Source organism: Cetorhinus maximus, chromosome 4 (assembly GCF_964194155.1).
Source record: "Cetorhinus maximus chromosome 4, sCetMax3.hap1.1, whole genome shotgun sequence".
In the NCBI taxonomy this organism is placed as follows: domain Eukaryota; kingdom Metazoa; phylum Chordata; class Chondrichthyes; order Lamniformes; family Cetorhinidae; genus Cetorhinus; species Cetorhinus maximus.
In genome coordinates this window covers 85,519,315-85,546,802 of record NC_135882.1, presented here as the reverse complement: position 1 = coordinate 85,546,802, position 27,488 = coordinate 85,519,315, and the positions used below count along the sequence as shown (strand labels likewise).

The 27,488-nt window shown below is 38.6% G+C and overlaps 1 protein-coding gene across 1 annotated transcript in view; it reads right to left on the bottom strand.

The window, feature by feature from the left end:
• The window catches only part of unm_hu7910 (un-named hu7910), a 148,732-nt gene extending 123,279 nt beyond the window's left edge, over window positions 1-25,453 (bottom strand). The window contains exons 1-11 of the mRNA XM_078541233.1: window positions 25,435-25,453; window positions 21,142-21,321; window positions 20,471-20,563; window positions 11,650-11,718; window positions 10,509-10,601; window positions 4,875-4,928; window positions 4,748-4,786; window positions 4,608-4,661; window positions 2,324-2,374; window positions 1,930-1,983; window positions 1,768-1,821 (exon numbers count right to left, since the gene is read on the bottom strand). Coding sequence (XP_078397359.1) covers window positions 1,768-1,821; window positions 1,930-1,983; window positions 2,324-2,374; window positions 4,608-4,661; window positions 4,748-4,786; window positions 4,875-4,928; window positions 10,509-10,601; window positions 11,650-11,718; window positions 20,471-20,563; window positions 21,142-21,321; window positions 25,435-25,453 — 760 coding nt within the window. The remainder of the gene's footprint in view (window positions 1-1,767; window positions 1,822-1,929; window positions 1,984-2,323; window positions 2,375-4,607; window positions 4,662-4,747; window positions 4,787-4,874; window positions 4,929-10,508; window positions 10,602-11,649; window positions 11,719-20,470; window positions 20,564-21,141; window positions 21,322-25,434) is intronic.
• Between the last annotated feature and the right edge of the window lie 2,035 nt (window positions 25,454-27,488).

The following is a 27,488-nucleotide window of genomic DNA, read 5'->3' as shown; positions in this document are numbered from 1 at the left end:
AGATTGGGGAAATTGGACCTGTATTCTCTAGAGTTTCATAGAATGAGGGGTGATCTCATTGAAGCCTACAAAATACTTAAAAGAATAGACAGGGTAGATGCAGGTAAGATGTTTCCCCTGGTTGGGGGATCTAGAATCAGGGAAAACAATTTCAAAATAAGGGGGAAGCCACTTAGGACCAAGATGAGGACAAATTTCTTTACTCAGAGTTGTGAATCTTTGGAATTCTCTACCCCAGAGGGCCGTGGAAGCTCAGTCATTGAATATGTTTAAGGTAGAAATTGATAGATTTCTGATTAACAATAACGCAAAGGGTTATGGAGAGTCTGTGTAAAAGTGTTCAATCGGCCATTGAATGGCAAAGCAGGCTCGACGGGCTGAATGGCTTTCTCCTGCTCCAATGGACAGATGCATCTGTGACAGGTAGACTGGTGAGGACCAGGACAAGTAGGTTTTTCCCTCTTGTTGGCTCCCTCACCACCTGCTGCAGACCCAGTCTAGCAGCTATGTCCTTTAGGACTTGGTCAGCTCGATCAGCAGTGGTGCTACCATGGGCACTGAAGTCCTATACCCAGAGTACATTCTGTGTCCTTGCCACCATCTGTGCTTCTTCCAAGTGGTGTTCAACATGGAGGAGTACTGAGTCATCAGCTGAGGACAGGCGGTAGGTTTGTGGTAACCAGCAGGAGATTTCCTTGCCCATGTTTGACCTGATGCCACGAGACTTCATGGGATCTGGAGTCAATGTTGAGGACTCCCAGGGCTACATCCTCCCGACTGTATACCACTGTGCTGCCACTTCTGCTGCCAGGGATGATGATGGTTATATCTGGGACATAGCCATACTCACAGAAACATGCTTTACAGACAATGTCAGGCTGGCCCCTGACTACTCTGTGGGACAGCTCTGCAAATTTTGGCACAAGCTCTAAGATGTTAGTAAGGACAGGGCTGGGTGTGCTGTTTTCGTTTCCGGTGCCTCGGTTGATGCCTGGTGGTCATCTGGTTTCATTCCTTATATTAGGCTTTGTATCGGTTTGATACAACTGAGTGGCTTGCTGGGCCAGAGGGCAGTAAAGAGTCAACCACATTTCTGTAAGTCTGGGGTCACTTGTAGGCCAAGGCCAGGTAAGGACAGCAGATTTCCTTCCCTCAAAGGGCATTAGTGAACCAGATGGGTTTTTAATGACAATCGACAGTGGCTCCATGGTCAGCATTACTAAGACTAGATTTTTAATTCAAGATTTATTAATTGAATTTAAATACCACCAGTTGCCATGGTGGGATTTGAACCCATGTCCTCAGAGCATTACCCTGGGCCTCTGGATTACAAGTCCAGTGACATTAGAATTATGACACCACCTCCCCTACTGTTCAAATCCTTGTGCCACTGCATCAGCAGCACCTAATCAGACTGTTGCCACTCTTACCTTGCCTCATTAACAAAGCAAAAAACAAATTTACATATAAAACAAGTAACTACCCATTTTAAAAAGATTAAAGCATGTAAATCACATTTTGAAATGTCAAGGATACTATTTCCCAATGGATTTTGAATCTAATGTCCTTTCAATATTTTGAGAAAGGACAGTGGTAAGAATGGCATAGTAGTATTTTCAACATACACCATTACTAAAATAAAACTTTCACTTGGCATACCCATACCAACAGCCCAGGTTTCTTCACATCAGAAGCAAACAATAGCTGTCAACTGCAGAACACAAAAAAAAGACTTTGCAACAAGTAAATAAGCACAAAATTTTCCACCTTCAATGTCCACTTGATCAGAGAAATCCTCTTCCACATTGGATTCATACAATCCTGAAAAAAAAGTAGCAAATCTAATGTCTTTGAGGTCAAAGCAGCATTTCTTAAGTATATAAACAAAAAAAGACTTTGCAACAAGTAAATAAGCACAAAATTTTCCACCTTCAATGTCCACTTGATCAGAGAAATCCTCTTCCACATTGGATTCATACAATCCTGAAAAAAAAAGTAGCAAATCTAACGTCACTGAGGTCAAAGCAGCATTTCTTAAGTATATAAACCGTTCCAATTCAATTTATGTAGTTGTGTTTTTGAATGATAATGGAATGAAAGGAGTTCATAGCAAAATCCCTAGAGTGCACTTAGTAATTTCACACCTACTCAGTTAAAGCTCTTCGTAAGAATGTCAACTTTCCTCCCAAATGTCAGTTAAATATTTCATCTCTTTACAGTTTACAGAAAGAGAAACAGCCAAATTGATTTATGCCATGCTCTACATAGCATTCAAAGTGACTTTAGGTACAGCACCAGTTAAAACTTACATTATAGTACATACCTGGAACATCTTGTTCAGAAACTACATCTTCAGACTCGAGCTCAGCTTCATCTACAACACAAATAGCTTTCTGTTAATAGGTTAGGCATATGGGCAATGTTTAAAGCTAACATATTTATTGGTAAAACCACAAACCTGAAGCAATGTCAACTTCTTGCTCTCTTGTTTCTGATTCTGAAGGGAAATAATGTATTTCTGTTATTTTTCATGACTTTTCTTCACAATTTTGATGGTTACTATGGAGATGGTAGACACATAACTACCTGGAATTCTGTCTTCAGGTACATCTGCAGCTTCAGGTCCAGAATCCTCTGAAATTAATAGGCACTAATCAATGCCTTAGGTACAATAGCCTGAGTGTTGGCTATAGTCATCAACTTCAATCAACAAGGCTTTATACAATGCCCTTAATACAGTCAAATATCCCAAGTGCTTCATAGAGGCACAAGAAAAATATGGATGCCAAGCAACAGAAGCAGATATTAAGGAGGGTTCATCAAATGTTTGCTAAAAGAGGTGGGTTTTAAAGGAGGATAATAGACGGCAGAGAATTTCCAGAGCACGAGCCTAGATGACTAAAGGCACAACTACCAAGGCACCAAGAAAGCCTTTGCTCAATGTCCCTGGGTACCCTTACCTAAAATAGTTATCAATCTCAGCCTTGAAAGTTTCAAATGACCCAACAACCCCTGTGTTTTGGGGAAGAGGTAGTCCATGGTCAGAAGCATTTTGGATGAACTGAAGTTTACAGAAAGTAGATGGAAGGCCAGCCGGAAGAAGAGTGGGATAGTCAATTTTTGAGACATGAAAGGGGCAAATGAAGGTTTTAATGGTAAGTGACCCAACATAGGGGATGGGGCAAAGGCAGATGGTGATATTAGAGATGGAAATAGGCTGTCTTTATGGCAAAAAGGATATGGAGTTAGAAGCTTAACTTGGGCCAAATAGGATGTCAAGTTTGCAAACAGTCTGGTTGGCCTCAGGAATGAGTGACAGACTGTGCAGATTTTTTTTAAAACCAGGAGCTGAAGACAATCTTCCTGATGTTTAGCTGAAGAAAATCACAGTTCATTCAAAAATGAATGTCACCCTAGCAGTCGGGCAGCACAGAAACAGTGGCAAGGTGAAACTAGATGTCACAGTGTACACGTGGTGAATGGCCCCATATTCGTGGATACAGTCGACAATGGACGTTTAAAGAAACAGTTGAATTCTTTATTAACTTTAGTTTTTGAGCGCGGTTCCCTTAGAAGGCTGGAAATATCAGTTTCTTTTCTAATGAAATGCTTAAATGGAAAAGTCAGTTTTGTTTACCAGGCAGACTTTAGCTGATAAGCATTCAACTAAGAGTTCTCTTTGTATTAACAGCTGTCCTGCAAGGGGATAAAACAGAAAATGCTGGATATACTCAGGTCAGGCAGCATCTGTGGAGGGAGAAACAGGAGTTAATGTTTCAGGTCTGTGATCTTTCATAGTTCCTTGTCCAGTTCTGATGAAAGGTCAAAGACCTGAACGTTAACTGTTTCTCTCTCCACAGATATTGCCAGACCTGCTGCATATTTCCAGTATTTTCTGTTTTTATTCCAGATTTCCAGCATCTGCAGTATTTTGCTTTCGCCTCCTGGGATTACCTCCTTCAAGGACGTATGGGTGCAAGGTATGTGATAACTCATCCAGTTGAATGATTTAAATGTTATTGGCTATTCCATATGTATAATTGTTGATAATAAGTGCCACTGAATCCCATTACTTTGGAATAATTAATAAATTTATAACATCTGGAAACAGATGAGAAAGAGCAGGCATCCAATTATTCACCATTGAGACAATAGCACCAAGGACAACATTTTTCCAAACTTCATATCTCAAAACTAGAAGCACGGATTTAGCACTTCATGAGATGGTTTCTCAGACCTCAAGCCAGGCAGTACAGGGCGTACACTCCTACTTTAACTTAGTATTAGGCTGGATGAACAAATTACATGTACAAGTTTATCCCTCAAATATATTTATCTTCTTTAAGTCTTTGTTTCATGCATCATTCTCTGGCTGGGTTGACAAATTAGCTGAATTGTTACTTAATGTACCTTGGCATTGGGAACGACAGTGCCTGTTTAGCAACTTTCCAAAGCGTCACAGTCAAATGGATGAATTGTGAAGGAACCTCAGGGCTTCAAAGCCACCATTAAAGTATTCCAATATCAAACACAATGCAGTGCTCACATATCAACAAACTCAAGTTTTACTAAATAAATAGATATGAATAAAACGGAGCATGGAGTACCTAGAACCTCTGTGCCTTCAGACACTGCTTCATCTTCCACATACTCAGATTCTTCTGTAAGAAAGATGCACTCATTTGTTTATAGCCCAAGATATAACATCCAATTGAAACTAATCAGTGCAGAGCATTTAGTCACTAACCTGAAGTTTCTGCATGTTCGTACACTGTCTCTTCTTCTACTATTTTAAATTCAAAAAGAATGGTATTTAATTAAAAGTATATTTCCATAATGCTTAAAATAAGTGATTAAAAGTGTGGAGTACAAACCTTGAGTGTTTGTTTCTTCAGGTTCAGACTCAACTGTTTCATACCTAAACTCATCTACAAATAGAAAACAAAACCTTGATTATGAGAATATTAAAAATGAACGACAAGCACAGATATAGCTGGCCACAAATGTCAGCTTCAACATCCCAAAATAAGGATGGGAAGCACATGAGCAAGCCTCTGTAAGGGCATCTTTATTTACTTTTGTATGTATGTATCATTAATCACTTATGTACAATTCAGCAGAGAGAATGCAGCATTAAATGGGCTGCCAAGACAGAAAGGATCAAGACTACATTCTACAGATCAAAATTCTAAAATTAATTTGTTTTGCAACTACCAGTTTGAATCTTCAGTGATTTCAGCAAAATACTCTGTGCTCTCTCCTCAAGTAGAAGGGATTCTGATTCCAATGCCTTTGGAGGAGACTTTCTACTTCAAGTGGGAAGTTGGAACAGGTCCGAGGTCTCTCTAGCTGCGCATGTTTGTTTACAACAAACGTAACTTGTTAAATCCATAAAACAGCCATCCAAGAATGTTTTACCTGATCAAACCCCTGAATCTCATTTTATTCTGTCCAAAATTAAAGGGTAATGTCTCTTAGTCATTAAGGGTTTGGCTCAATGTTTCCACTAAGCTGTGTTTGCATAGCAGCTTAAAAAGGTACTGTGCAGGTCTTGTTCCGCATTGAACACTCCATGTGTAGGGCCTTGTGCCATGCAAAACAATTTAAAGGTATTGCGCATTGAAAAAACTGCCTGCACAACAATGAAATTTTAAATGGAACATTTGATTAGGCAGCCTAAATTCAACTTCCTATAGTCATTCATTTGCAAAACAAAACTATAAAGTTATAGTCTAACAAGATGTTGGTTGCAAAGCGGGCTGCTGCTCCAAATTCAGGATTAAGGTACTTCTTGTAGTACAGGGTGCTTTACTCGATGTTTGGTTCAATAACATGACATTGAAGTTTCACAATCCAAAAGTATCATGTTGTATACATCTTTGAGTATCAAAACCTGAACTCTAGAATTTCATCTCCTGGAAATAAAGAAACAATATTCAGGTCTCCCCACTGCAAGCCTCTGATCACCATCTACTTTTGCCTCTAACCTCTCCTTGTTTTCAATTCTTTATCTTGTAGCGGATGTCTCCAATGCCCCTTGCACCACACATTATCCTGACTTTCTATAACCAATTCCTTCTCCCTGATGAGCATTGTCTCTCTTTTAGGACTATCTAGAGAGTTGTAGGGGTCTGGAACTCTCTGCCTGAAAGGGTAGTGGAGGCAGAAACCCTCAAGTCATTTAAAAGGTGTCTGGATATGCCCCTGAAGTGCCATAACCTGCAGGGCTACAGACCAAATACTGGAAAGTGGGATTAGGTTAGATGGTTCGTTTCTCTGCTGACACAGACACAGTGGGCCAAGTAGCCTCCTTCTGTGTTGTAAACTTTCTACGATTCTAAACATGAACACAACCTGGTCTTGCTCTTTAGGATGAAGTGTTGCATTTAAAAAAGACTTGCACTTATATAGTACCTTTCACAACCTCAGGACATCTCAAAAGTTTTTATAGCTAGTGAAGGACTTTTGAAATGGACTGGTATAACATAGGAACTGCGGCAGCTGATTTGAGGAAAGTAAGCTCCCACAAATGGCCACATAATAATGATCAAAATATTTTTAGATGTCGATTGAGAGATAAATATTGGCTAGGACACTGGGGATAACTCTCTGGGGCTTCTTTAAAATAGTGGCATGGAATCTTTTACATACACCAGGGAGCAGGCAAGGCCTCAGTTTAACAGAACTGGACATAAAAGATCGCATGGCATTATTCAAAGGAGGAGGTGAGTTTTACTAGTGTGTCTCAATCACTGCAACTAAAACTGATTAATTGGTCATCTGTCCAATTGCTGAATAGGATCTAGCTATGCATAAGTTGACCATCACGTTTGCCTGCATGACAATAGTCACTACCTTAAGAACATCTCTGGCTGTGAAGTGCTTTGGGATATCAAGAGCACATGAAGGGTCTTATAAATGCAAATTTTCATTGCCTACGTTTCCCTCAAATTTTCTCATCTCTCTTGAAAGTGGAGACTTTTCATTAGGGTTATTGATCACTCTCTGGCACATCACAGAATTACACAATTGATACAGCACAGAAGGTGGCCACCTGGCTGCCGTATCTGCACTGGCTCTTTGAAGGAGCAATCTGCCTGGTGCCATTCCCCACCTTCTCCCTGTAACCCTGCACATTCTTCCTTTTCAGGTAATAATCCAATTCCCTCTCGAATGCCTCAATTGAACCTGCCTCCACCACATTCTCAGACAGTACATTACCGATCCTAACCACTCGTTGCTTGAAGTTTCCCCTCATATCTCCATTGCTTCTTTTGCCAATTACTTTACATCTGTGCTCTCTTGTCCTTGATCCTGCCACCAATGGGAACAAATTTTCCCTATCTACTCTGTCCAGGCATGATTTCGGATACCTCTAACAAATCTCCTTTCAACCTTCTCCAAGGAATCATCCACGTGAACCTTTTCTGCACTCTAATGCCTTCACATTTTTCCCAATATTTGGCACCCAGAACTGGACACAATACACCATCTGAGGCTGAACCAGTGTTCTATACAAGTTTAAGATAATTTCCTTCCTTTTGCATTCAATGCCCCGATTAATAAAGCCTATGACACTATATGCTTTATTAACCACGCTCAATCTGTCCTGCCACCTTCAATGCCTTATGCACATATACACCCAGCTTACCTAATACCTCCTCTTTAAAAATTTTAAACTCATTAACCATCTGAACTCCGTCCTATTTCACCATTACCAAGGACGATGCTGCTGCGCAGGTCAAGACAGATGCAAAGTATTTATATAGTGCTTCAGCTATGCCTCCTGCCTCCAAGTGTAAAAATGACTTTGGGATTCCCTTTCATATTAACTGCCAGTCTCTTTTCGTACTCTCTGCTTATTTGATTTTTTTCCACTTCCCCTCTGAACTTTTGACATTCAGCCTGATTCAGTCGTACTACCACATGACATCTGTCATAAGCTCACTTTTCCTTCAACTTAATCTCTATCTCTTTCATCATCCAGGGAGCTCTGGATTTGTTTGTCCTACCTTTCCTCTCCATGGGAACATACCTCAACTGTGTCAGAGTGATCTGCTCCTTAAAAGCAGCCCATTGTTCAGTTACTGTATTGCCTGCCATCCGTTGATTCCAGTTTATCTAGCTTAGGTCCATTCCTACCCCACTGAAGCTGGCTTTCCCCCAGAGAAGACTTTGAGGCCATAAAGATGGTGAGGCAGTGCAAGATTTCAGAGGATATCTTGGGGCTAGCCGCTGTCGCCTGTAACCAGGAGCCACTCAGACCCCACGGTCGGAAACAAAAATCAAGGTGTGACATCACTGGGAAGCAGGCAGGTGATTGGTTGATGAATATTTCCTATTTATCTTATCTAAACTAGGGAATTTCAATCAGGGTAAGTAGAACATTTATTGAAATAATAGTAAAAGAACAAAACTAGACACATTAAAATTTTTAATATAGAAAATAATGAGTTAATTAAACCACAGCAGGAGGTGATGTGTTGCGGTTGCAATATGTGGGAGCTTGTGGATGCTAGTGGGATCTAGGGCCAACATATCTGCAGTAAGTGCCTGCGGCTCGAGGATATTTAGTTCAGAGTCAATGAGCAAGAGGCTAAGCTAAAGAAACTATGATCCACCTGGGAGTGGGAAAGTTACCTGGACACTTTGTTCTAGACAGCAGTCACACTTCTTAGGCTAGCGTCATCTGATTTGATCCAGGGTCAGGCTCAAGAGGGTATGACTGCAAGTAAGGCAGGTATGGGGGCTTAGAATGTAGAAGTGGAGGAGCCTCACTTTGCAACTATCCAACAAGTTTCAGGTTCTTGCAGCTTGTATGGATGACAGAGGGGGCTGCAGAGTGGATGAGAGAAATAGCCGTGGGACGCTGGTATAGAAAGCTATTCAAGCCAGGGGGGTGAATAGGAATGTAGTGGTAGTAGGAGACAATATAGTCAGGGTGATAGACATAGTTCTCTGCAGCCGAGTGAGATTCCAGACAGCTGTGTTGCCTGCCTGGTGTCAGGGTTTAGTGCGTCTGCTCTTGGCTGGAGAGGAAATTGCAATGGGAGAGGAAGGATTCAATTGTTGTGGTCCACGTAGGTACCAGCAACTAGATAGGACAAGGAAGAGGTTCTGCTTAGGGAGTATGAGCAGCTAGGGGCTGAATTAAAAAGCAGAACCTCAAAAGTTAATACAGGGTGAACTCAGAGGATGTTTCCCCTTATGGGAAAGAGCTAGAGGACACAGTTTAAAAATAAGGAATCTCCCTTTTAAGGCAGAGATAAGGAGAAATCTTTTTTCTCATAGGGTCGTTGGTCTGTGGAATTCTCTTACCCAGAGCAGTGGAGGCAGGGTCATTGAATATTTTTAAGGCGAGTTGATAGATTCTTGACTGACAAGTCAGTCAAAGTGTATGGAGATAATCAGGAATGGAAAGCTGAGACCATAATCAGATCAACCATGATCTTATCAAATCGTGGAGCAGGCTTGAGGGGCCAAGTGGCCTACTCCTGCTCCTAATTCTTAAGTCTGTATGTATGTAATTATTTTTACTCTGGATTGTTCAATATCCTTTTCCATAGTCTAAACTTAAACCTTCTGATACAATGATCACTGTCCTTTAAATGTTCTCCTGCTGACACTTGGTCCACTTGGCCCACCTCATTCCCAAGAACAATGTCTAGCAGTGCCTCTTTTCTTGTTGGACTGGAAACATACTGCTGTAGAAAATTTTCCTGAACACACTTGGAACTCCTGGCCCCTCTGCCCTTTACACTAGTAATTATCTGAATATGGACTGGGATAGTAAAGTCCCCCATTATAATTATTGCACTGCTCTGTAATTTACTTGCAAATTTGTTCCTCTACATTTTTCCCACTTGCTGGTGGCCTATAGACTACACCGAGCAATATAATTAGGCATTTTTAGTTCCTTGGCTCTAACCAAATGGATTCTGTCCTCGACTCCTCTGGGACGTCCTCTCTCTCTCTCCAGCACTGTAAACTTCTCCTTAATCAATGCCACTACCCCTCCTCTTTTCCCATCTTACCTGACACCTTGTATCTAGGAACAGTTAATACCCAAAGAGTCATACATGAGCCTCTGTAGTGAGTAATGGCAAGCTAACCAACACCAGAAAGCATCACAGCTGACACTGATCCAGAATTTTTTAGCTGACGATCACATGCACTTTCCAGCATTGACCCCTGAATAGCAAGCGGGAACCTTGACTAAATTTTCTCCCTTGTAAATCCAAGGGTGCTGTGGCCTTTATTGTTACCTCTGCTGACAGCTAATGCAAGTAGGAGCACAGAAATTAACTTGGGATCACGTTGGTCCGCAAGATTCATGTACTCACTGTATAAACCTGCTGCATTACAGTGAATCTTCACTCTTGGGAAAATGATGGCTAGCTTCTTTAAGTCTTGCTGATGTGGGTACATCACTGATGTAATAATGCTGACTAATGAGAATTACGTACCTATTTCACCTCTGGAAACAATAATAGTTTATGAAAGCTCACCTGCTTCACCATCTTCTGAATCTTCAGCATCAGCATCAAATTCATTTGTCCTTATCTCCACTGGTTCTTCTTCCCTTTTAATTGCCTCTTCTACTTAATTATGAAAAAAAAAGTGTGCGCTTCTAAAACTTGTACAAATGGTAAAATTCAAAGCTTGTATCTAGTTAATGCTGAACACCAAGATAATTATTTTAGTGCTTTCAAAAAAGTTGGTTACAAAAGTATGTCTGAAAAATATGAGTTAAGCACAATAAATTCTTTTGTATTCTATATATGATTCACATATGAATATTTAATATTTGGTTGAATTTTCCACAATTCTTACAAAAACTAGCCCAAGATTTTAAATTATTACATTGTTGGGCTTTGTACTCACTCCAACATCTTTTGTTTATTTACAAGTGAAAACCAAACACCCGCTGACCTTATTCCCAACTCACATTAACCCATCATGTATGTGATTATTGACCTACATTTAGACATGCTACATGAGACAATTTTAAAATTTTCAAATCCCTCCATGGCCTCGCTCTTCCCCATCTCTGCAGCCTCCTCCAGCCCTACAACTTACCTGGATCTTTACGCTCCTTCAATTCTGACCTCTTGCACTTCCCAGATTTTCATCGCTACAGCATGAGTAGCCATGCCTTTACCTGCCAAGACTATGCTCTGGAATTCCCTCCCAAAACCACACTGCCTCATTCTCCTCAAAGCACACTGTTTTGACAAACTTTTGATCACCTGTCCTCAAATCTCATGTGAATGGTATCAAATTTTGTTCGATAATGGTCCTGTGAAGCACCCATGATGTTTTTATATTTTAGTGTTAAAAGTGCTAAATAGATGCAAATTGTTCTATATCACAAGTCCCACTACCTTGTGTTGTCATTCTTCTGTTCAACACCACTCTACAAAAGCCAGAACAGGGAATGCAAGCACCTTTTCACACTTCTTTTTCAAGCAGCAAAGCAAACTGCTGTGAATTTTTCAGATTATACTACTTTAGTGGAAACAACAGATCAATTATAGTGATACCTAAAGACGTATCAGGTTTCACATCTTATTGATTTTATGCTTTAAATCTATTTGATCTTGCTTAGGTTCTGGAATAATATTAAGCTTGGAAGAAAAAAAAACCTACCTGGGATGGGTTTAAGAGACTCCTGAGTCACACCTGCAAGCGTCGATTCTAGTTCTTCTTTGTCAGCCTCTAAAATAATGTATTTGCTCAGAAACAGCTTCAATTTAAATAGTCTTATATTTAATAGCTAGTAATGAGACAAAATGTTGCTTTATTTATTTTATGCTCAATTTTTTTTTTATAATCCACTGCTGGTATTTACTGAGCCACATATCAGGAATATTCCTATGCCTGCCTTGAGACAGTCAATTCCAGGCTGGATTATTTTTTTTCAAAAAGGTTAGTTACAATTCTGATAATCAGTTTAGGGAGATGAATTGTTCTTATGGTCTCTACCAGAGAAACTCATTCAATTTAACAGGTCACAAATCCTACGCCAGTCAATAGTGCTGAATGCAGTTGAATAAGTGATTGGGCTTGTAAAGTGACGCAAGGACAGATTTTGTTGAAGTGATAGAAATGCAACATAGAACAAAAGGGCCAGATTACAGAGATAATGATGTCAAAGAATAGGCTTAAATGCTTTTATTTGTGCAAGTATATTTGGAATAAGTGTCATAATTAGATGTATATTCAATTACTGAGAATTCAGATATTACCGAAATACAGCTGTAAACAGAACATGGGATAATTTGGAGTCAAAAGAATATAAAATGTTTAAAGACATATAAATCTATCAAATGGAATAGCATCATTAGTAAAGATGATTAAAAGCCCAAGGGACGAATACCAGTAGAAGGGAGAACTGAAGAAGCAATGTCAGTAGAAACTAGTAATAAGAGCAACAATGCAGTTATTGACATGCATTATTCTATGTCAATGCAAGACAAACCAGTGTACACCAAATTGTTAGGCAAGGAAGAGGCTGCACAAAACTTAATTATTTGAAGGCGGAAGACTATTGCTCATTGTACACCAAGAAAGGGCAAGTAGATGGCTGGAAATTGCCATGAAGATTGGGTGGGAAACGAAACTTAAAAATGAAAGTTGAAAGCCAAAATCATTCAGCTGGTAAAACCTTAAATAATCTAAATGTTATGGAAAATATTTGTGAAAATATAAAAAAATCCTGAATAATCACAACTTCTTAGGCGTCAATAGCCGGATTTCAATGAGATTCAAAGAAAGTGGTGGAAAGGCAGAATCCTTGAAAATCATTTTTCACATCAGTCTTCAAAATAACGACTAATTCTAGGCAGAGTCATTTTAGCTCAGAATTCTAAAACATGTGTACAGACATCAGTAAAGCTTCTACCAGGAGCATGTTCATGCCATTAAATGAGAAGCAATCACCCCCTCTTTCGCTAAAAGAAACAAGTAAAATGTGGTACAATAGCCAAAATTACAGCTATTGCACAGAGTTCTACACTTATAATTTAATGTAACAACAGCAGCTGCAATTTAATTTTGTTAGTGTAGTCACAGTATTTTTGTTTTTATATTAAAGTTACATGTGCATTCTAGCTATGCCAATAGATATCTTTAAAATTATGAAAGGTTTTGATGGAATGGACATAGGGAGAGAATGTTTTCTCTTGTGGGGAAGAGCCTAGCTAGGGGTCATCAACATAAGATGATCACCAAAAAATCCAATAGGTAATTCAGGAGAAACTTCTTTACCCAAAGAGTGGTGAGGATGTGGAACTCACTACCACAGGGAGCGGCTGAAGTGAATAGTATAGATGCATTAAAAGGGGAAACTAGGCAAGCATAGGAGGGGATAAAGGGATTAGATGGTTATTATAGTAGATATAGATGAGAAAACATGGAAGAAGGTTCAAGTGGAGCATAAACACTGCTATGGATGGGTTGGGCCGAATAGCCTGTTTGTGCTGTATATCCTATGCAAGTAATACAGTATACTGCACCAGTCATTTGTTAGCTGATGAAACAGCAGGGGAAAGTTTATTTTAATTTTTTTTAAAAAGCAGCATTAGTATAAAATGTCCCTCTTGCAGCACCTCCCAGAAAATGTATGTATACTGTGTGTTCAATTTGAATTCTAATAACGCTGTTAGCAAGACCCCATTAACCTTTACAGGTAATCAAGTTAATAAAAATGGGAGGGGAAAATAACTTGACAAAAATTTGGGTCTTTTAAGATTTGAAGTTGGCGTTTTGATAGTATCAGGAAGATATAATAATTTTCATAATGTTATTGGAATTTATTACAGAATAATAGTGCAGTCAGTGCGAGAGAGTGGTGTCAGTGAGAGAGAGCGTGAGAGAGAGACTTAATTGAATTAAAGGCAACTTGTCTAAAGACTTTGATGTAACAGAAGCTAGGTTGGAAATGTTAAGTAGGTAAACATAGGTGTAAAGGGAACATTTGCATTTTTAAATAAACCAGACTCCATTGATTTCAAAGGTGAGGTGAAATTTTTCACCTAGCCAGAAGTTAAGAAACAGTGTTTATTTTTCCCAAAAATTACTGGTAAAATTGGTACTTTGATGGATTTTAATATTAGAGAGGTCAAAGTCCAAAGAAATAGTGAAACAATGGGAATTTGCATTCAATGGGGAAAATATGTATAAAAGAAGTGAAGGTGTGTGTAAGGGCAGGAATTCTAAGATCTAAAACAAATGTGAAAAAGCCTCCAGCATTTACGCCTCAAGCTGCTGTCTACAAAGAACTGAAGTTAAGAAAACTCACTTTGAATTGGATTGTTCAGGATATTGTGTTTCTTTGTCTAGGTCTTTTAAAAATCGGTGTGTCTTACTGTTGCTTTAACGAAAGTATAACTGGGAGTTAGATTAGGGGATTTAGAAGTGATCATAGTAGTAATTTATAGATCTGTGTATGTACTTAATATCATTTCTACTATTAATAAAGGTTTAATTTAGTTTAGAAAGAAGCCTGTGAGACTCGGTGGTCTTATTACAACTGAATTCAAGGCATGCATCTTGAAATTTATATAAATTGCACAACAGTTGTGGCAATTATTTCAAGTTTCCCTTTGGGATTTGAGCAACTCAACCTTCACCATCGGCTGTGCCATAACAAAGTTGGGGCTCTTTGCGGGATATATTTGAGATTCCTTGATTGGTTTGGTTTGGAGGTGGCGAATTTTAAGGCTACGAGTACAAGAAGCACTTGGAATTCAGGAGTTAGAGAGGGGTTTTAAGTGGTGAGACTGCAATATGGCTTTGGCAGTTGCTAAGACTTGTCTGGCAGTTGAAGTTATAACTGACTGGTTTACAAAAAGTAACCAAAAAGTTAAGTTAATGGATTTGGCGGAGAAGTTACAATTGGGATTACCTGCGGGGCAAAGAAAGCAGATATAATTGAAGGTATAATGCAGTTGGAAGTTGGAAGTGATATTTGACACTAGTGAGTCACAGCTGGAGGTATTGAGACTTCAGTTAGAAATGAAAAAGCTTGAACTTGAACAAGCAAAGAAAATGGAAAAAACTTGAGCTAGATGCAGAAGAAAAAGAAAAGGCAGAGAAAGAAGAAAAAAAAGAGAAAGGTCATTTCAAAGGGAGCAAGTGGAAAGGCAGAAGAAAGGAAGGAAGCTGGAACTGGAATTCCAGACAAGAGAGAAGGATAAATAAAGAAAGGCAAGGGAAAGACAGAAGGGCTGAGAAAGGGAATACCACCTTAAAAGGCTGTAAATTAAAAAAGAGATCTCAGATTCTGAGGAAAGTTCTGATGATGAAAAAACCTTTAATCTAAAACCCAGCGGGGAGATGTTTAAATTTGTACAAGCTCTTCCAAAGTTTGAGGAGAGATGCTAAAGCATTTTTTATTTCATTTGAGAAGATAGCTAAACAGATTAAATGGCCACAGGAAAACTGGACATTGTTGTTACAATCCAGTTTGATGGGTAGAGCACATGAGGTTTATGCTTCACTGTCACAGAAATGTCAGTGAACTATTATGTGGTAGGAAAGGCAATTTTGAGTGCATATGAGTTGATTCCTGAGGCATGCAGGCAGAAATTTAGGGATATGAAAAAACAGCCTGGGCAAACTTAGATTGAGTTTGAGAGAGTAAAACAAAGTAATTTTGACCGGTGGATGCGGGCATTAAAGATAGAGATGACACATGCAGCTCTTTGGGAAGTAATTCTTTTGAAAAAATTTGAAGATTCAATTCCTTTGGTAGTGAGAACTCTTGTGGAGGGACTGAGGGTTCAAATGGTAAGACAAGCAGCAGAGATTGCTGATGATTATGAGATAGTTCATAGGGCTAAACCTTTCTTTCGTCACCCTTTTAAATCAGAAAAGGATAGCAAGTGGGTAGGCGAAAGGAAGGTGGGTAGTTAGGGAAGAGACGTAGGTGGAAATTACCAGGAAGTTTTTTCTCAGGATAAAAAGGAAGGTGCTGAGGGTAGAAACGACACTCGAAAATTGTGGTGCTCTCATTGTAAAAAAAAAAATTGGACGCACGATTGGAAATTGTAGGGAAAATTTTTTGGAACTATAGGGGTGCAGAGAAGTTCTGGAAGTAAAGGTTCAGGCACAGGAAAAACCAGTGGTTTGTTTACAGGTAAAATAGGGAGAATCAGTGATAGGTAAAGAAGTGGGAATGTGTTCACAATTTACCCAAGAGAATTCTGAGGAGCAGGTTGCAGAAATGTTTAAAGATTGTGTGTGAGAAGGAAAAGTCCTCCCATGTGTTCAGGGTGGAGTAGGTAAAGATGTTAAAATTTTAAGACACACAGCGACTAGTCCATCTTTAATGTTGTGAGACAGTGACATTTGATGTTCAGAGGGAGTACTGCAGGAGCACATGATAATAAGTGGGGTTCATGGAGATGCTAAACCTATTCCATTGTGGCAGGTAAATTTAATGAGTAAGTGGAAAACAGGTGAGGTGATTGTTGGAGTAGTGGAAAAGTTGCCCATTGCAGGGGTTCAATTTATTCTAGGTTATGATATAGCTGGATCACAGATGTGAGTGATGCCTGTGGTAGTTGAGCAGCCTGTAGAAGTGTTTTCAACATAAAAGTGCTGCAGAGAGAGCATCGTGGATTGTTTCCAGATTGAGAGATAATGAGATCACAGGCTCATAGGTTGAAACAAGAACAGGAAGTTCAAAGGCAGGGAGGCGTGGAAATCCAATTAGCTGACGCTGTGTTTGACAAGGTTGTTCAGGAAGAAAGACTGGAAGACAATGCAGCTGAAGAGTTTAACTCAAGGCAGTTAGTGGAGTTACAGAAAAAGGATTTGCAAATAAGACAGTTATATCAGACAATTTACTCAGAAACAGAGGCAAAATGTAATCCAGAATGTTGTTACCTTAAGGGTGATGTTTTAATGAGAAAATAGAGGCCTTATGTTTCAGCAAATGAAAAGTGGGAGGAGGTGCATCAGATTGTAATACCATTTGGATATAGAAATGAGATTCTGAGGATAGCTCATGAAATGCCAATAGGAAGACATTTAGGAATTAGAAATACATAAGCGAAAATACAAAAACATTTTTTTGGTCTGGAGTGCATAGGGATGTAGTCAAATTCTGCAGAACATGGCACACACATCAGGTGATAGGAAAACCACAAGCAGTGATTAAGCCGGCACCTTTAATTCCCATTTCAACATTTCAAGAACCTTTTACTAGGGTCATGATCGATTGTCTAGGACCTCTCCCTAAGACTAAAAGTAGAAATCAGTACTTACTGACAATAATGGATGTATCTACATGGTTTCTTGAAGCAAAATCTTTGAGAAGTATTACAACAAAGAAAATTGTGGAAGAATTAACTAAATATTTTACAAGACATGGTTTACCCAAGTGAACTCAATCAGGTCAGGGTTCAAATTTCATGCCACAGATGTTTAAGGAGGTAATAAACTGTTTTATTCCCAAACTGTTCAAGTCAACAGCTTATCATCCCAAGTCATAGGGGGCTTCACAAAGATGGCATCAAACTCTAAAAACTATGATGAGGGCATATAGTCAGCATTATCCACAGAAATGGGTAGGGGAATTCCATTCTTGGTATTTGTTATTAGGAATGTCCCTAATGCATTCACTGGTTTTAGTCCTTTTGAACTAGTTTATGGCCATGAAGTGAAAGGACCACTGAAACTGATTCATGAGAAATTGGTGGGTCAAAATTCAGAAACTACTCTCCTGGATTATGTATCAAACTTCAGAGAAAGATTGGATAGGGCATGGGAGTTGGCTAGGGGACATTTAAAAATATCACAGCAAGTGATGAAAGTGAAGGCAGACAGGAAAGCTACAGCTTGTATTTTGTTGCTGGGGAGAAAGTATTAGTTTTGTTACCAGTACTGGGTGACTCATTAAAGGCAAGGTTTAGTGGGCCTTATAGGATTGAAAGAAATTGAATGAAGTAAATTATTTACTAAATACTCCAGATAGAAGAAAGCAGAGGGTGTGTCATGTAAATATGCTTAAAAAGTACTTTTGACAGGGAAGAGGGCCAAAAGGTGTTAGTGGCAGTAGATAATGAGAAAGAGCTAGAAATGCAGGATACTGAAATTAATTTTCCTCTAATCAAGTTGGATAATGAGGGGGTACTTGAATATTTAAATGTAACATTGAGTTACCTTCCAGATAAGTGTCAAAGTGATTTGGAGAAGCTATTGCGGTCTACAAAAGCTATTTGTGGGAATAAGCTGGGGAAAATGAATTTAGCTATGCATGATGTGTCTGTAGAAATTTCATCTTCGCTAAGGCAACATTCTTATAGATTAAATCCTGCAAAGTTATCACAAGTACAGAAAGAAATTGAATTCATACTTCAAAATAACATCACTGAGTTTAGTTGCAGTAACTGGAGTTCGCCTATTGTGTTGGTACCGAAACCTGATGTAACACAGACTGTGTGTAGACTATCGAAAGGTGAATGCGGTGACAAAGGCGGATTCATATCCTATACCACAGTTGGAAGATTGCATTGAGAAAGTGGGACAACCAAAATTTATCACAAAGCCATCAACTTGCTAAAAGTATATTGGCAAGTACCGTTATTGGAGGGAGCAAAATTGGTATCAGCTTTTGTGACGCCAGGTGGACTATATCAGATTAAAGTCATGCCGTTTGATATGAAAAATGCACCTACAATATTTCAAAGAATGACAAAAAGTAATTGCAGGTCTGAGCAATTGTGCTGTGTGTATTGATGACTTGATAGTTTGTCAAACAAGGAAGGAGCATTTACAACATCTGGAAGAATTATTTACTTGATTACAATTTGGTGGTCTACGAGACTAAAAGTGAATTTGAAAAATACGTATCTAGGCCATACCATTGGACATGGTAAGGTGGCTCCGAAAGATGTGAAAGTCAAGGCTATCATGGATTTCCCTGTGCATATAACAAAACGAAAAGTTGAGATTTCTGGGCAGGAGTGGGTTTTATCAGAAATTTGTATCAAATTTTAGTAGTGCGATTGCTCCATTAACTGAACTGTTTAAAAGGGACAAGAAGTTTCAATGGACACAGGAGTGTCAGAAGGCATTTGACAGTTTGAAAACTGTACTGACTACACCACCAGTTTTGGTAGTGCCCAATTATGCCAAGTAATTTAAGTTGGTCATTGATGTAAACAATATAGGCATTGGGGCCGTACTGTTACAAGATGACAACACTGGAATTGAGAAACCGATGGGTTATTTTTCCACGGAAGCTGAATGTACAACAGAGAAGATATTCAACAATCGAAAAGGAGACTTTGGGCTTGGTGTTGGCATTACAGCATTCTGAAATTTACGTTGCCAACAATTCATCAGAAACAATTGTTTATACAGACCACAATCCTTTAAGGTTTCTGGACAAATTTCAAGACAGAAGTGCAAGGCTATTTCGGGTGGAGTTTATTACTGCAATCATTTAATCTGCAAATTTTGAGGTTATAGATTATACATGTGACAGGACGAGAAAATCTGATTGCAGGTGCGTTGTCAAGAGTTTGAAGCTTAAAGGGAAAATTGGACATTTAAAAACCTGGACACTGGACTAGAATGATTTGTGCTGATACCAAGGATTTGTCTATATGTTATGATGTTAATGCATGCATCTAGTAATGTAATAGTGTAATAAGTATAAGAGGTAATGTAAGATAGCTTCATTTTCTGAGCCTTTTTAAAATTATGATGGTTCATTTTTTAATAAGGAGGGGGATGTCAGGAAGATATAATAATCTTCACAATGTTATTGGAATTTATTGCAGAGTAAGGGTGGCGTCTGTGTGTGGCTTAATTGAATTAAAGGCAGCTGGTCTAAAGACTTTGATGTAACAGAACATAAGCTAGGTTTGAAATGTTAAGTAGGTAAACATAGGCATAAAGAGAACATTTGCATTTTTAAATAAACCAGACTACATTGATTTCAAAGGTGGGGTGAAATGTTTCACCTCGACAAGAGAAGTTAAGAAACAGTGTGCTTATTTTTCCCAAGGATTACTGGTAAAATTGGTACTTTGATGGATTTTAAAATTAGAGAGGTAAAAGTCCAAAGAAATAGTGAAGCAATGAGAATTTACATTCAAAGGCAAAAATATGTATAAAGGAGCGAAGGTTGTGTGTAAGGGCAGGCATTCTAAGATCTAAAACAGTGTGAAAAAGCCTCCAGCATCTACGCCATAAAAGCTTAGTTCATTTTTTCCTCGGCATTGCTGTAATGCAGTTAAATGGTTTATTTGTACTGCAGTCCGGTAACTTATTAAAATAGTCATTTTTCAAGCTTTGGTTTTGCCATTTAATAATGCAGGGATTATTTATCCAGCATTCTATTCTGCAAACTCCCAATTAAAAAATACTGGCAAACATCTTTACTCTTATGTTTACAATCATTTTTGAGTATCCAATCGTGTGGGACTTTCATGTAACGGAATCTCAAATTTACCTGACTCTACAATTGTATGTACTGATGGTTGAATTGGTTCTTCGTTCTTCCCAAAATGTTCAGCAGGAACAGGTCCTCCTCCATCTTTCAATCCTGTTTTCAAATGTCGAAGGATTTCATAAAACAACAAGTTGCATCAAGTCCAGCTCAGCCCAGATCAACTGGGCTTCTTAAAACTTTAATATACCGAAGACCTTTTTAAGCATACAAATTGTGCTATGCTACCACTACCAACTGCATTTGGAGGTGGTTATAAATTTTACAGCTATTAATTGAAGTCATCAGCGCACCTTAACATTCTCACACTATGATCTCGCCACGGATTTCCCAAAAGGATTTGGAAAGAAAATGAGAAGAAATTCTTAAAGCTTTATTTCAAACAAGAAAATGTAGGAGGCAAGGAGACACGCAGACAATCACACGTACAAATCAAAATTCTGCATGACTGACAATTTCTGGCAAATTTAAGTAGTTCTGGTTGCATAATTCAAAGATATGCATACTTCATTCAGCTGGTAAAATAAATATTGATCAAATGTGTATATGTAATGCATTGCAAACCTACTTACTGTAGGACATCACTAAAGACCGTTGAGAAATTCTACCCCACATGCCCAGGCAGCGTAATCTTCCACAACCTCAACTGCATTCAACTTGGAGATACCAATTACTCCAGCCAGAGCTAAAATCAGAGTCATGCTCTCGGATACAACAGGATGCCAATGCTGTGAACAGTCTGACTCTGTTGGAGTCAGTGGCCAGGGATGTGGATGGAGTTGGTGGTGAGGATACAATATTTGTGGTGATTGTCGAAGATGATGGCGTTGATTTGTGAAGCATTTTGAAAGAAACTGGAAAACAAATTCCCAAAGTTTTTACTTCAGGCAAGAAAAAGTGGGGAATACGAGAGCAGAAAAAGTCAGACACTTACACTATTAGAAAGGGTTGTGGAAGAGATGAAAGGAAAGGAGCAGGAAAATTCATTAGTATATTGGGCGGCTGGAAACCAACTTGAAAAGTCAGTCAATTGAACAGTCAGTCTGAGACCTGAAAAGATCAATGGGGCAGGAAAGCACTGGGAAGGTGTGGGTGCAAAGTCTAGGTAGGAGATTGGATTACAAAGTGAAGGGATGCGTTACTCTCTGGCTGGTGACTCTTCTTTAGGATACCAGTAAGTTTCACGTGGTCTATTCTCAGTATCACGGAGCCATTTTTACATGAAGATTTATTCCACATTGCCATCCAATGGATTTTTAATAGAGCTGCATGCACATAGTTGCATGGTCACCTTAAAGGCAAAAAGTTAAGTTCCAAAGCACTTTGTAACAAGCCATTTGGCAATATAATTTCCACCATACCATGACAGCAGGTTCCCGGTAGGAATAGCTAAAAGCAACAAAAGCAATGTGTGTTCTCAGATTTAATCATGGAAAGATTCTTGTAGTACTATAATACTCGCAACAATTCAAAAATATCAACATTTATGCAACCAAGGGAAGACATCTGTTGGTCAACTTGATTCAAAATTCGATCAAGATATTTTTACTTTGACTTAATTTCTACATTAAGATGTGAAAGCATTCACTGATCATCAAACACCTGTTCAACTGGAGTGATTTGAATGGTGTTTTTGCAGTGACAGTACAGAACTAAGCTGAAGGTTACACCCCTTGCAAATGCAAACCGAGCCTTTTACCGTCAGCACACACACACACACACACAAAATCAGACCCCATGGAAATTAAAATTCAATGACAAAACCAAATTAATCTTAAATTTTAAAAAATTAAGTGCTTGTGTGCTTTTAACTCCAAATTTGTATTCTATTAAATAAATCCCCTCATAAGAAGGGATGGAAATTGACCTAAACTATTGCTAGTTTTTTTTTGACAAAGAAACAGAGACATCTTGGGTGTAAGTTCAGATTTTACTTTCTGTTGCGCCAAAAAAGATCCACGTGGTAATTTTAAAATAAACTTCTCAAATTATATTTCACCTGGAATAAATGTTATTCAGATATTTATATCCATCACAGCTATACATACAATTACCTTTTCCATTATTTTGTTCCTCTGATTTTTAATCTACAAATGCTGAGCTTTGATGCGCAATATTATGTAATGAAAAAAATTGAGAAATCATGACTATAGTTTAAGTCAAAGGAGCCGATTTAAATAAGAGTAGTATTTAAAAGATGGGGCCCACCACTTCAACAGTCATTGCAATTCCTAATCAATGCAGGCAATTTTACCAAATCCTGTAGAAATTTGATAAAATTATTTGTTAATCCAACAACAGAATTATCTAATACACAATAATTTCAAAATAAACAGATTGATACATTAGTTAAGCATGGAACATGCGTTTTTTTTATAAAGTATGAACAATGGAACAAAACCACTGGAGAATGTTAAAACAAGTAATCCAATTACAAAAGTCTCACTATGCAATTTTGAAAGTGACTTGAAATCAACAAGTAAATTACAGGCCACAGTTATAATTACCACAGTAGAGTTAGTGCAATTATCAATAATACAGAATTTACCAAGAGGTTATGAGGGAGAAATTAGTTCAAGGTTTTAAAGAAGCCATTCTAGTGTTCAGCTTACCAAAAGGCCAGATAACGCAGTGTTGAAAATAAAGGCCATTTTTAGATAAATACAAAGATTCAGAAAAAAAAACTGAAAGAATGCATTACTTCATAATTTTGTTAAATGCCATTTCTGCTGACTTTTTGTTGCTTAGACTAACTGTTGCTTTGGTCTAAGTGTTTGTAGAGCAGTGGTGTCCAAATATATTTGTTAAACAGCACTATGCACCAAGTAAGCTATTTCTTACTCCGGCCAAAATGCTTGTGAATTTATTATACCAGCAAAAATTATGAATTAATACAATTAATAAAACATAAAAGCCTCCATCTGAGCAAAATTGGTTTCTATTGCAGTCAATGAGATGCCCTTTTCAAAAAAAATTCATAATAATTACATTTACTTATAAATTCTCAGCACGAACAACCTTAATATAGGTCAAGGAGACAGAGTGCTTTGACAATAATTAGGAGCAGCTGAAAATTATTGCCAGTAATAAAAATGGACAGGTGTGTTGCAGCAATAATTCATCAGATGAATTTGATGCGTGCAGCCTAGATGCTTCATGTAAAAATTGATCTACTTTGTAACTGTTGCTCAAGTGTATTCATCTAATTTTAAAAATAAGGACAGATAGTCTGCAGCAATTTTCCATCAGTAGAGTGCAGGACTGCATAAGATATAAAAATCGCAGAGTCCTGTCTTGCTGATTGTGCAGTCTAGCCCTCAAACCTTATTGGAAATTGTAAGGATAGTTGCATATTGGAAAACACAGGCTGATACCCAGATTAATTGCTTCACCTGATAGCTACTAGTCTGGCCATCTGCACAAACTTGAGGCTTAGAATAGTTCGAGGAATATCTAATACAGAATTTAAAAAATTTTTTATTTGTTAGGGCAGCATTAATTGCCCATCCCTTAATGACCTTGTTTAGAGGGCATTTAAGAGTCAACCACATTGACGTGGGTCTGGAGTCACATGTAGGCCAGACCAGGTAAGGACGGCAAATTTCCTTCCCTAAAAAGGACATTAGTGGACCAGATGGGTTTTTATGACAATTGGCAATGGTTTCATGGTCATCGTTTGACTTTTAGTTCAAGATTTTTTTTTATTGAATTCAAATCTGCCGTGATGGGATTCAAACCCAGCTCCCCAGAGCATTACCCTGACAATACCATTACGCCACCGCCTCCCCTGCATAATGCTATTATTTCAACAAGTTCCAAACATTATTTCTAGTAATAAGTGCTCAGCTGAATGAATGCAAAATGGAAGCCACTAAAATTTCCAAATATTTCAAGCGGTTAATTGACTAGTTTAAAAATTGGTAGTTTTGATTTGTAACTTCTCAGGATTAGCACTTTTCATTCTTGCTAAATGCTTGCTGATTGGCAGGTGTTCTACTTGCTCAATTGAGATCTGTTGCCAACACCTGAAGCATACGGGGGAAAAACTGATTGGAGGCACAATGTGTTAGATCTCTTGTGGCACTGTGTACAGATATATTGAAATATATTTGAATAAAGATGGAAGTGATTAATTCACAACACCAAAAGGGTCATGAGGACTCGAAACGTCAACTCTTTTCTTCTCCGCCGATGCTGCCAGACCTGCTGAGTTTTTCCAGGTAATTCTGTTTTTGTTTTGACCAAAAGTTCTAACCTGTTTTCCAGCACTCAGCTGATCAAGGGTTTCGATGGTGGGTCGATGTGGCAAAGAAAATCAATTGGATTGGGGGGTAAATGCTGCCAATGACGACCTGGGACACAAGGGATAGGGTAATAAAGAATGCTGGCAAGAGTAATTACAGGAAGTGTAATTATGCCACACAGGACAGTTGTGGCCCAAAACTGAGACACAGCAGATTGAGCTGGTCAGGGAGGCAAATACAAAATAAAAGTCTCTGGCAGTTCAAATACTGGGAAATTGCACCAAAGTGTACGGTGGATACAGAGAGATCGTTTCACATAGCTTGGGAATCTAGAACATGGGGACAGAGTCTCACGATAAGGGGTGCATCATTTTGGACAGAGGTTAGGAAAAATCTCTCCACTCAGAGGGCAGTGAATCTTTGGAATTACCTAACCCAGAGGGTTATGGATGGCCATCATTGAGTATATTTATCAAGGGATATGGGGAGTGGGCAGAAAATCAGCCTTGATCATATTAAATGGCAAAGTAGACTCAAGAAGTTGTATGGTTTAGTCCTGCTCCTAGTTCTTATGCTCTTAAACTACTAAAAAATTTGAGTGAGGAAGGAAAATGGAAGATGGATATGGGTGTAATACGTTATGATAACAACCTCACCCACAGCGAGACTGGTTCACAGGGGGAGGAGACAGGGGAAGAGCACAATTAGGCCAAGCCCACTTACCAGCCCGAGAATGTACCATTCTTATCTGACAGCATTATATATTTAATTTTGAAGTCAGCTGAGATCTCCTGCTGCAGGCAATCTAATGATTTTATTGATGGTGCTGCAACGTGATTTTTCATAAGGGCAAGGGTCACCCAGTTTCAAATCCACTAGAGAAACCTGGTAAGAGGTGCTGAATGGCCAGAAGAGGCTATGGTGAGTTTAGAAAAATTACTTTTATGCAAAATCCGTTTGCGTCAGGAGAAACCAGAATTTGTGCCCAGCCTCAAGATTATTGTACCTCGCTGATATCAGCTCTGAAAGCCCTTGTCCGGTGCTAACTTTATGCCTTAGATTCCCTTGGTGTCTCCCTGGCCAAACTTCCTGCTCCAGTCAACCCAGCCCTGACAATGGTCCTGCCAGTTTAAAGAAGGAGACTCTGCTGCATCATTATGAGGTCCAAGCCTCACAGAGATCGCAGTAGTGGTTTCCATTCCATTTGCACGCCCGCTTGTTCCAAACTCTCCTCTGCCCATCACCACCCCAGTGTAAATTTGAGGCCATTGACATATGAGTCCTGTCATTATAAAAGGTTGACCAAATGAGAGATTTAAAAATCTTGGCACAGGAAGTTTAATGAAGACAAAAAGTGCACATTATGTAGAAGACTATATATATATATATATATATATTACACACACACACACGATATACACGATATAGCCCTCCATGCAGAATTACATGTCCATGGCATTGCTTATGGTTTAAGTCAAAACTGTTTTAGAAAGGCAAGGACATTTTGCCAGAGGGTAGAAGAGGGATAATTTTTAGAATTGAAATTTAGAAACAATCTTACTTTCCAAAAAATATTCAAATATTGCAGCAATTGGATAAACCCAGCTTCACATTCTAGCATTCATTCATAAATTCTAAAGGATTCATTTTAGTGACTTATGGTATTAATTTATTTCTCAATTGCACCGCAGCAAACTCACCCGAACAAGCAAATTCAGATTTTGAGTTTACATGAGATCATGACAATTAGATGATTGGGTTTAAACCCAAACAGTTGGGAGAAACAAATTACAATCAAAAGTATTGGAGCTTTAATCCATGCTGCACCAACAACCCTCCCACCCCGCCTCCAAGGCCTAGAACATACAAATCTTCAAGGGGCCTACCCACTTCTTCCACATTTTTCTCAAAAAAAAAATTAAATCTGTATAGGCTGGCATGAACTAAGTCAGAGGACTTACAATATAAATACAAATCCTGGTTTTACCACTTCAATCAGAAAAAATTCTAAATACCACAACTAGGCAGCTTTGAAGACTGGCTCAAATGACTCAGTTTGCAACTTTTAACCAAGTTTACTTCTGGCCTAAATCAACATTTCAGGCAAAGTACCTGCATCGTAAAATTTCATATCCAGGGCTTATCCAAAGATCTTCAGACAGATAGACCTCCTCTTTCAGGGGAGGGGGGCAAAAAAGAGAAAGACACCCCTCATGGTTTTTAGTTGAAGCCAATTTTATAAAATTAGTCCCATCTCCAAAATGTAATTTGGGATCTGGGATGCAGTGGGAAACCAAACAATGCTATTTTCACACTATGCGAAGGCATGGGCGGCGGTGAGAGGAGGGCGGGGCGGGGGGGAGAGAAAAGAAACAAGAGGAAGAGAAACTAAGAGAGTGAAAGAGAGAAAAAAAAGAAAGAACACAAGCAGAAAGATCGTAAAATTTCTTCAAATATCTTTCTGGCATTCCCTGTACAGGATTTATCATAGTTATAGATACATCGACTGTTTCAGTTAATTTTACAACTAATTTTTCTTTTTAAAAACAGCATCAGTGCAAGAATGAAAACATTTTTGCTACTGCCAATCCAAAGCAGCCCATCACCACCTGCCTATCATTCAAATACAGCTTCAGGATTGAAGTTATAATGGAAGAACACAAGTAACAAATATTCATTATATTAATTGAAAAATTGCAATTTATACAAACTGGATATTTTCACAAAGCTAACATCTTAAGAAATTTGAAGAGAAAGGTGACAGATGGCAAGATAAA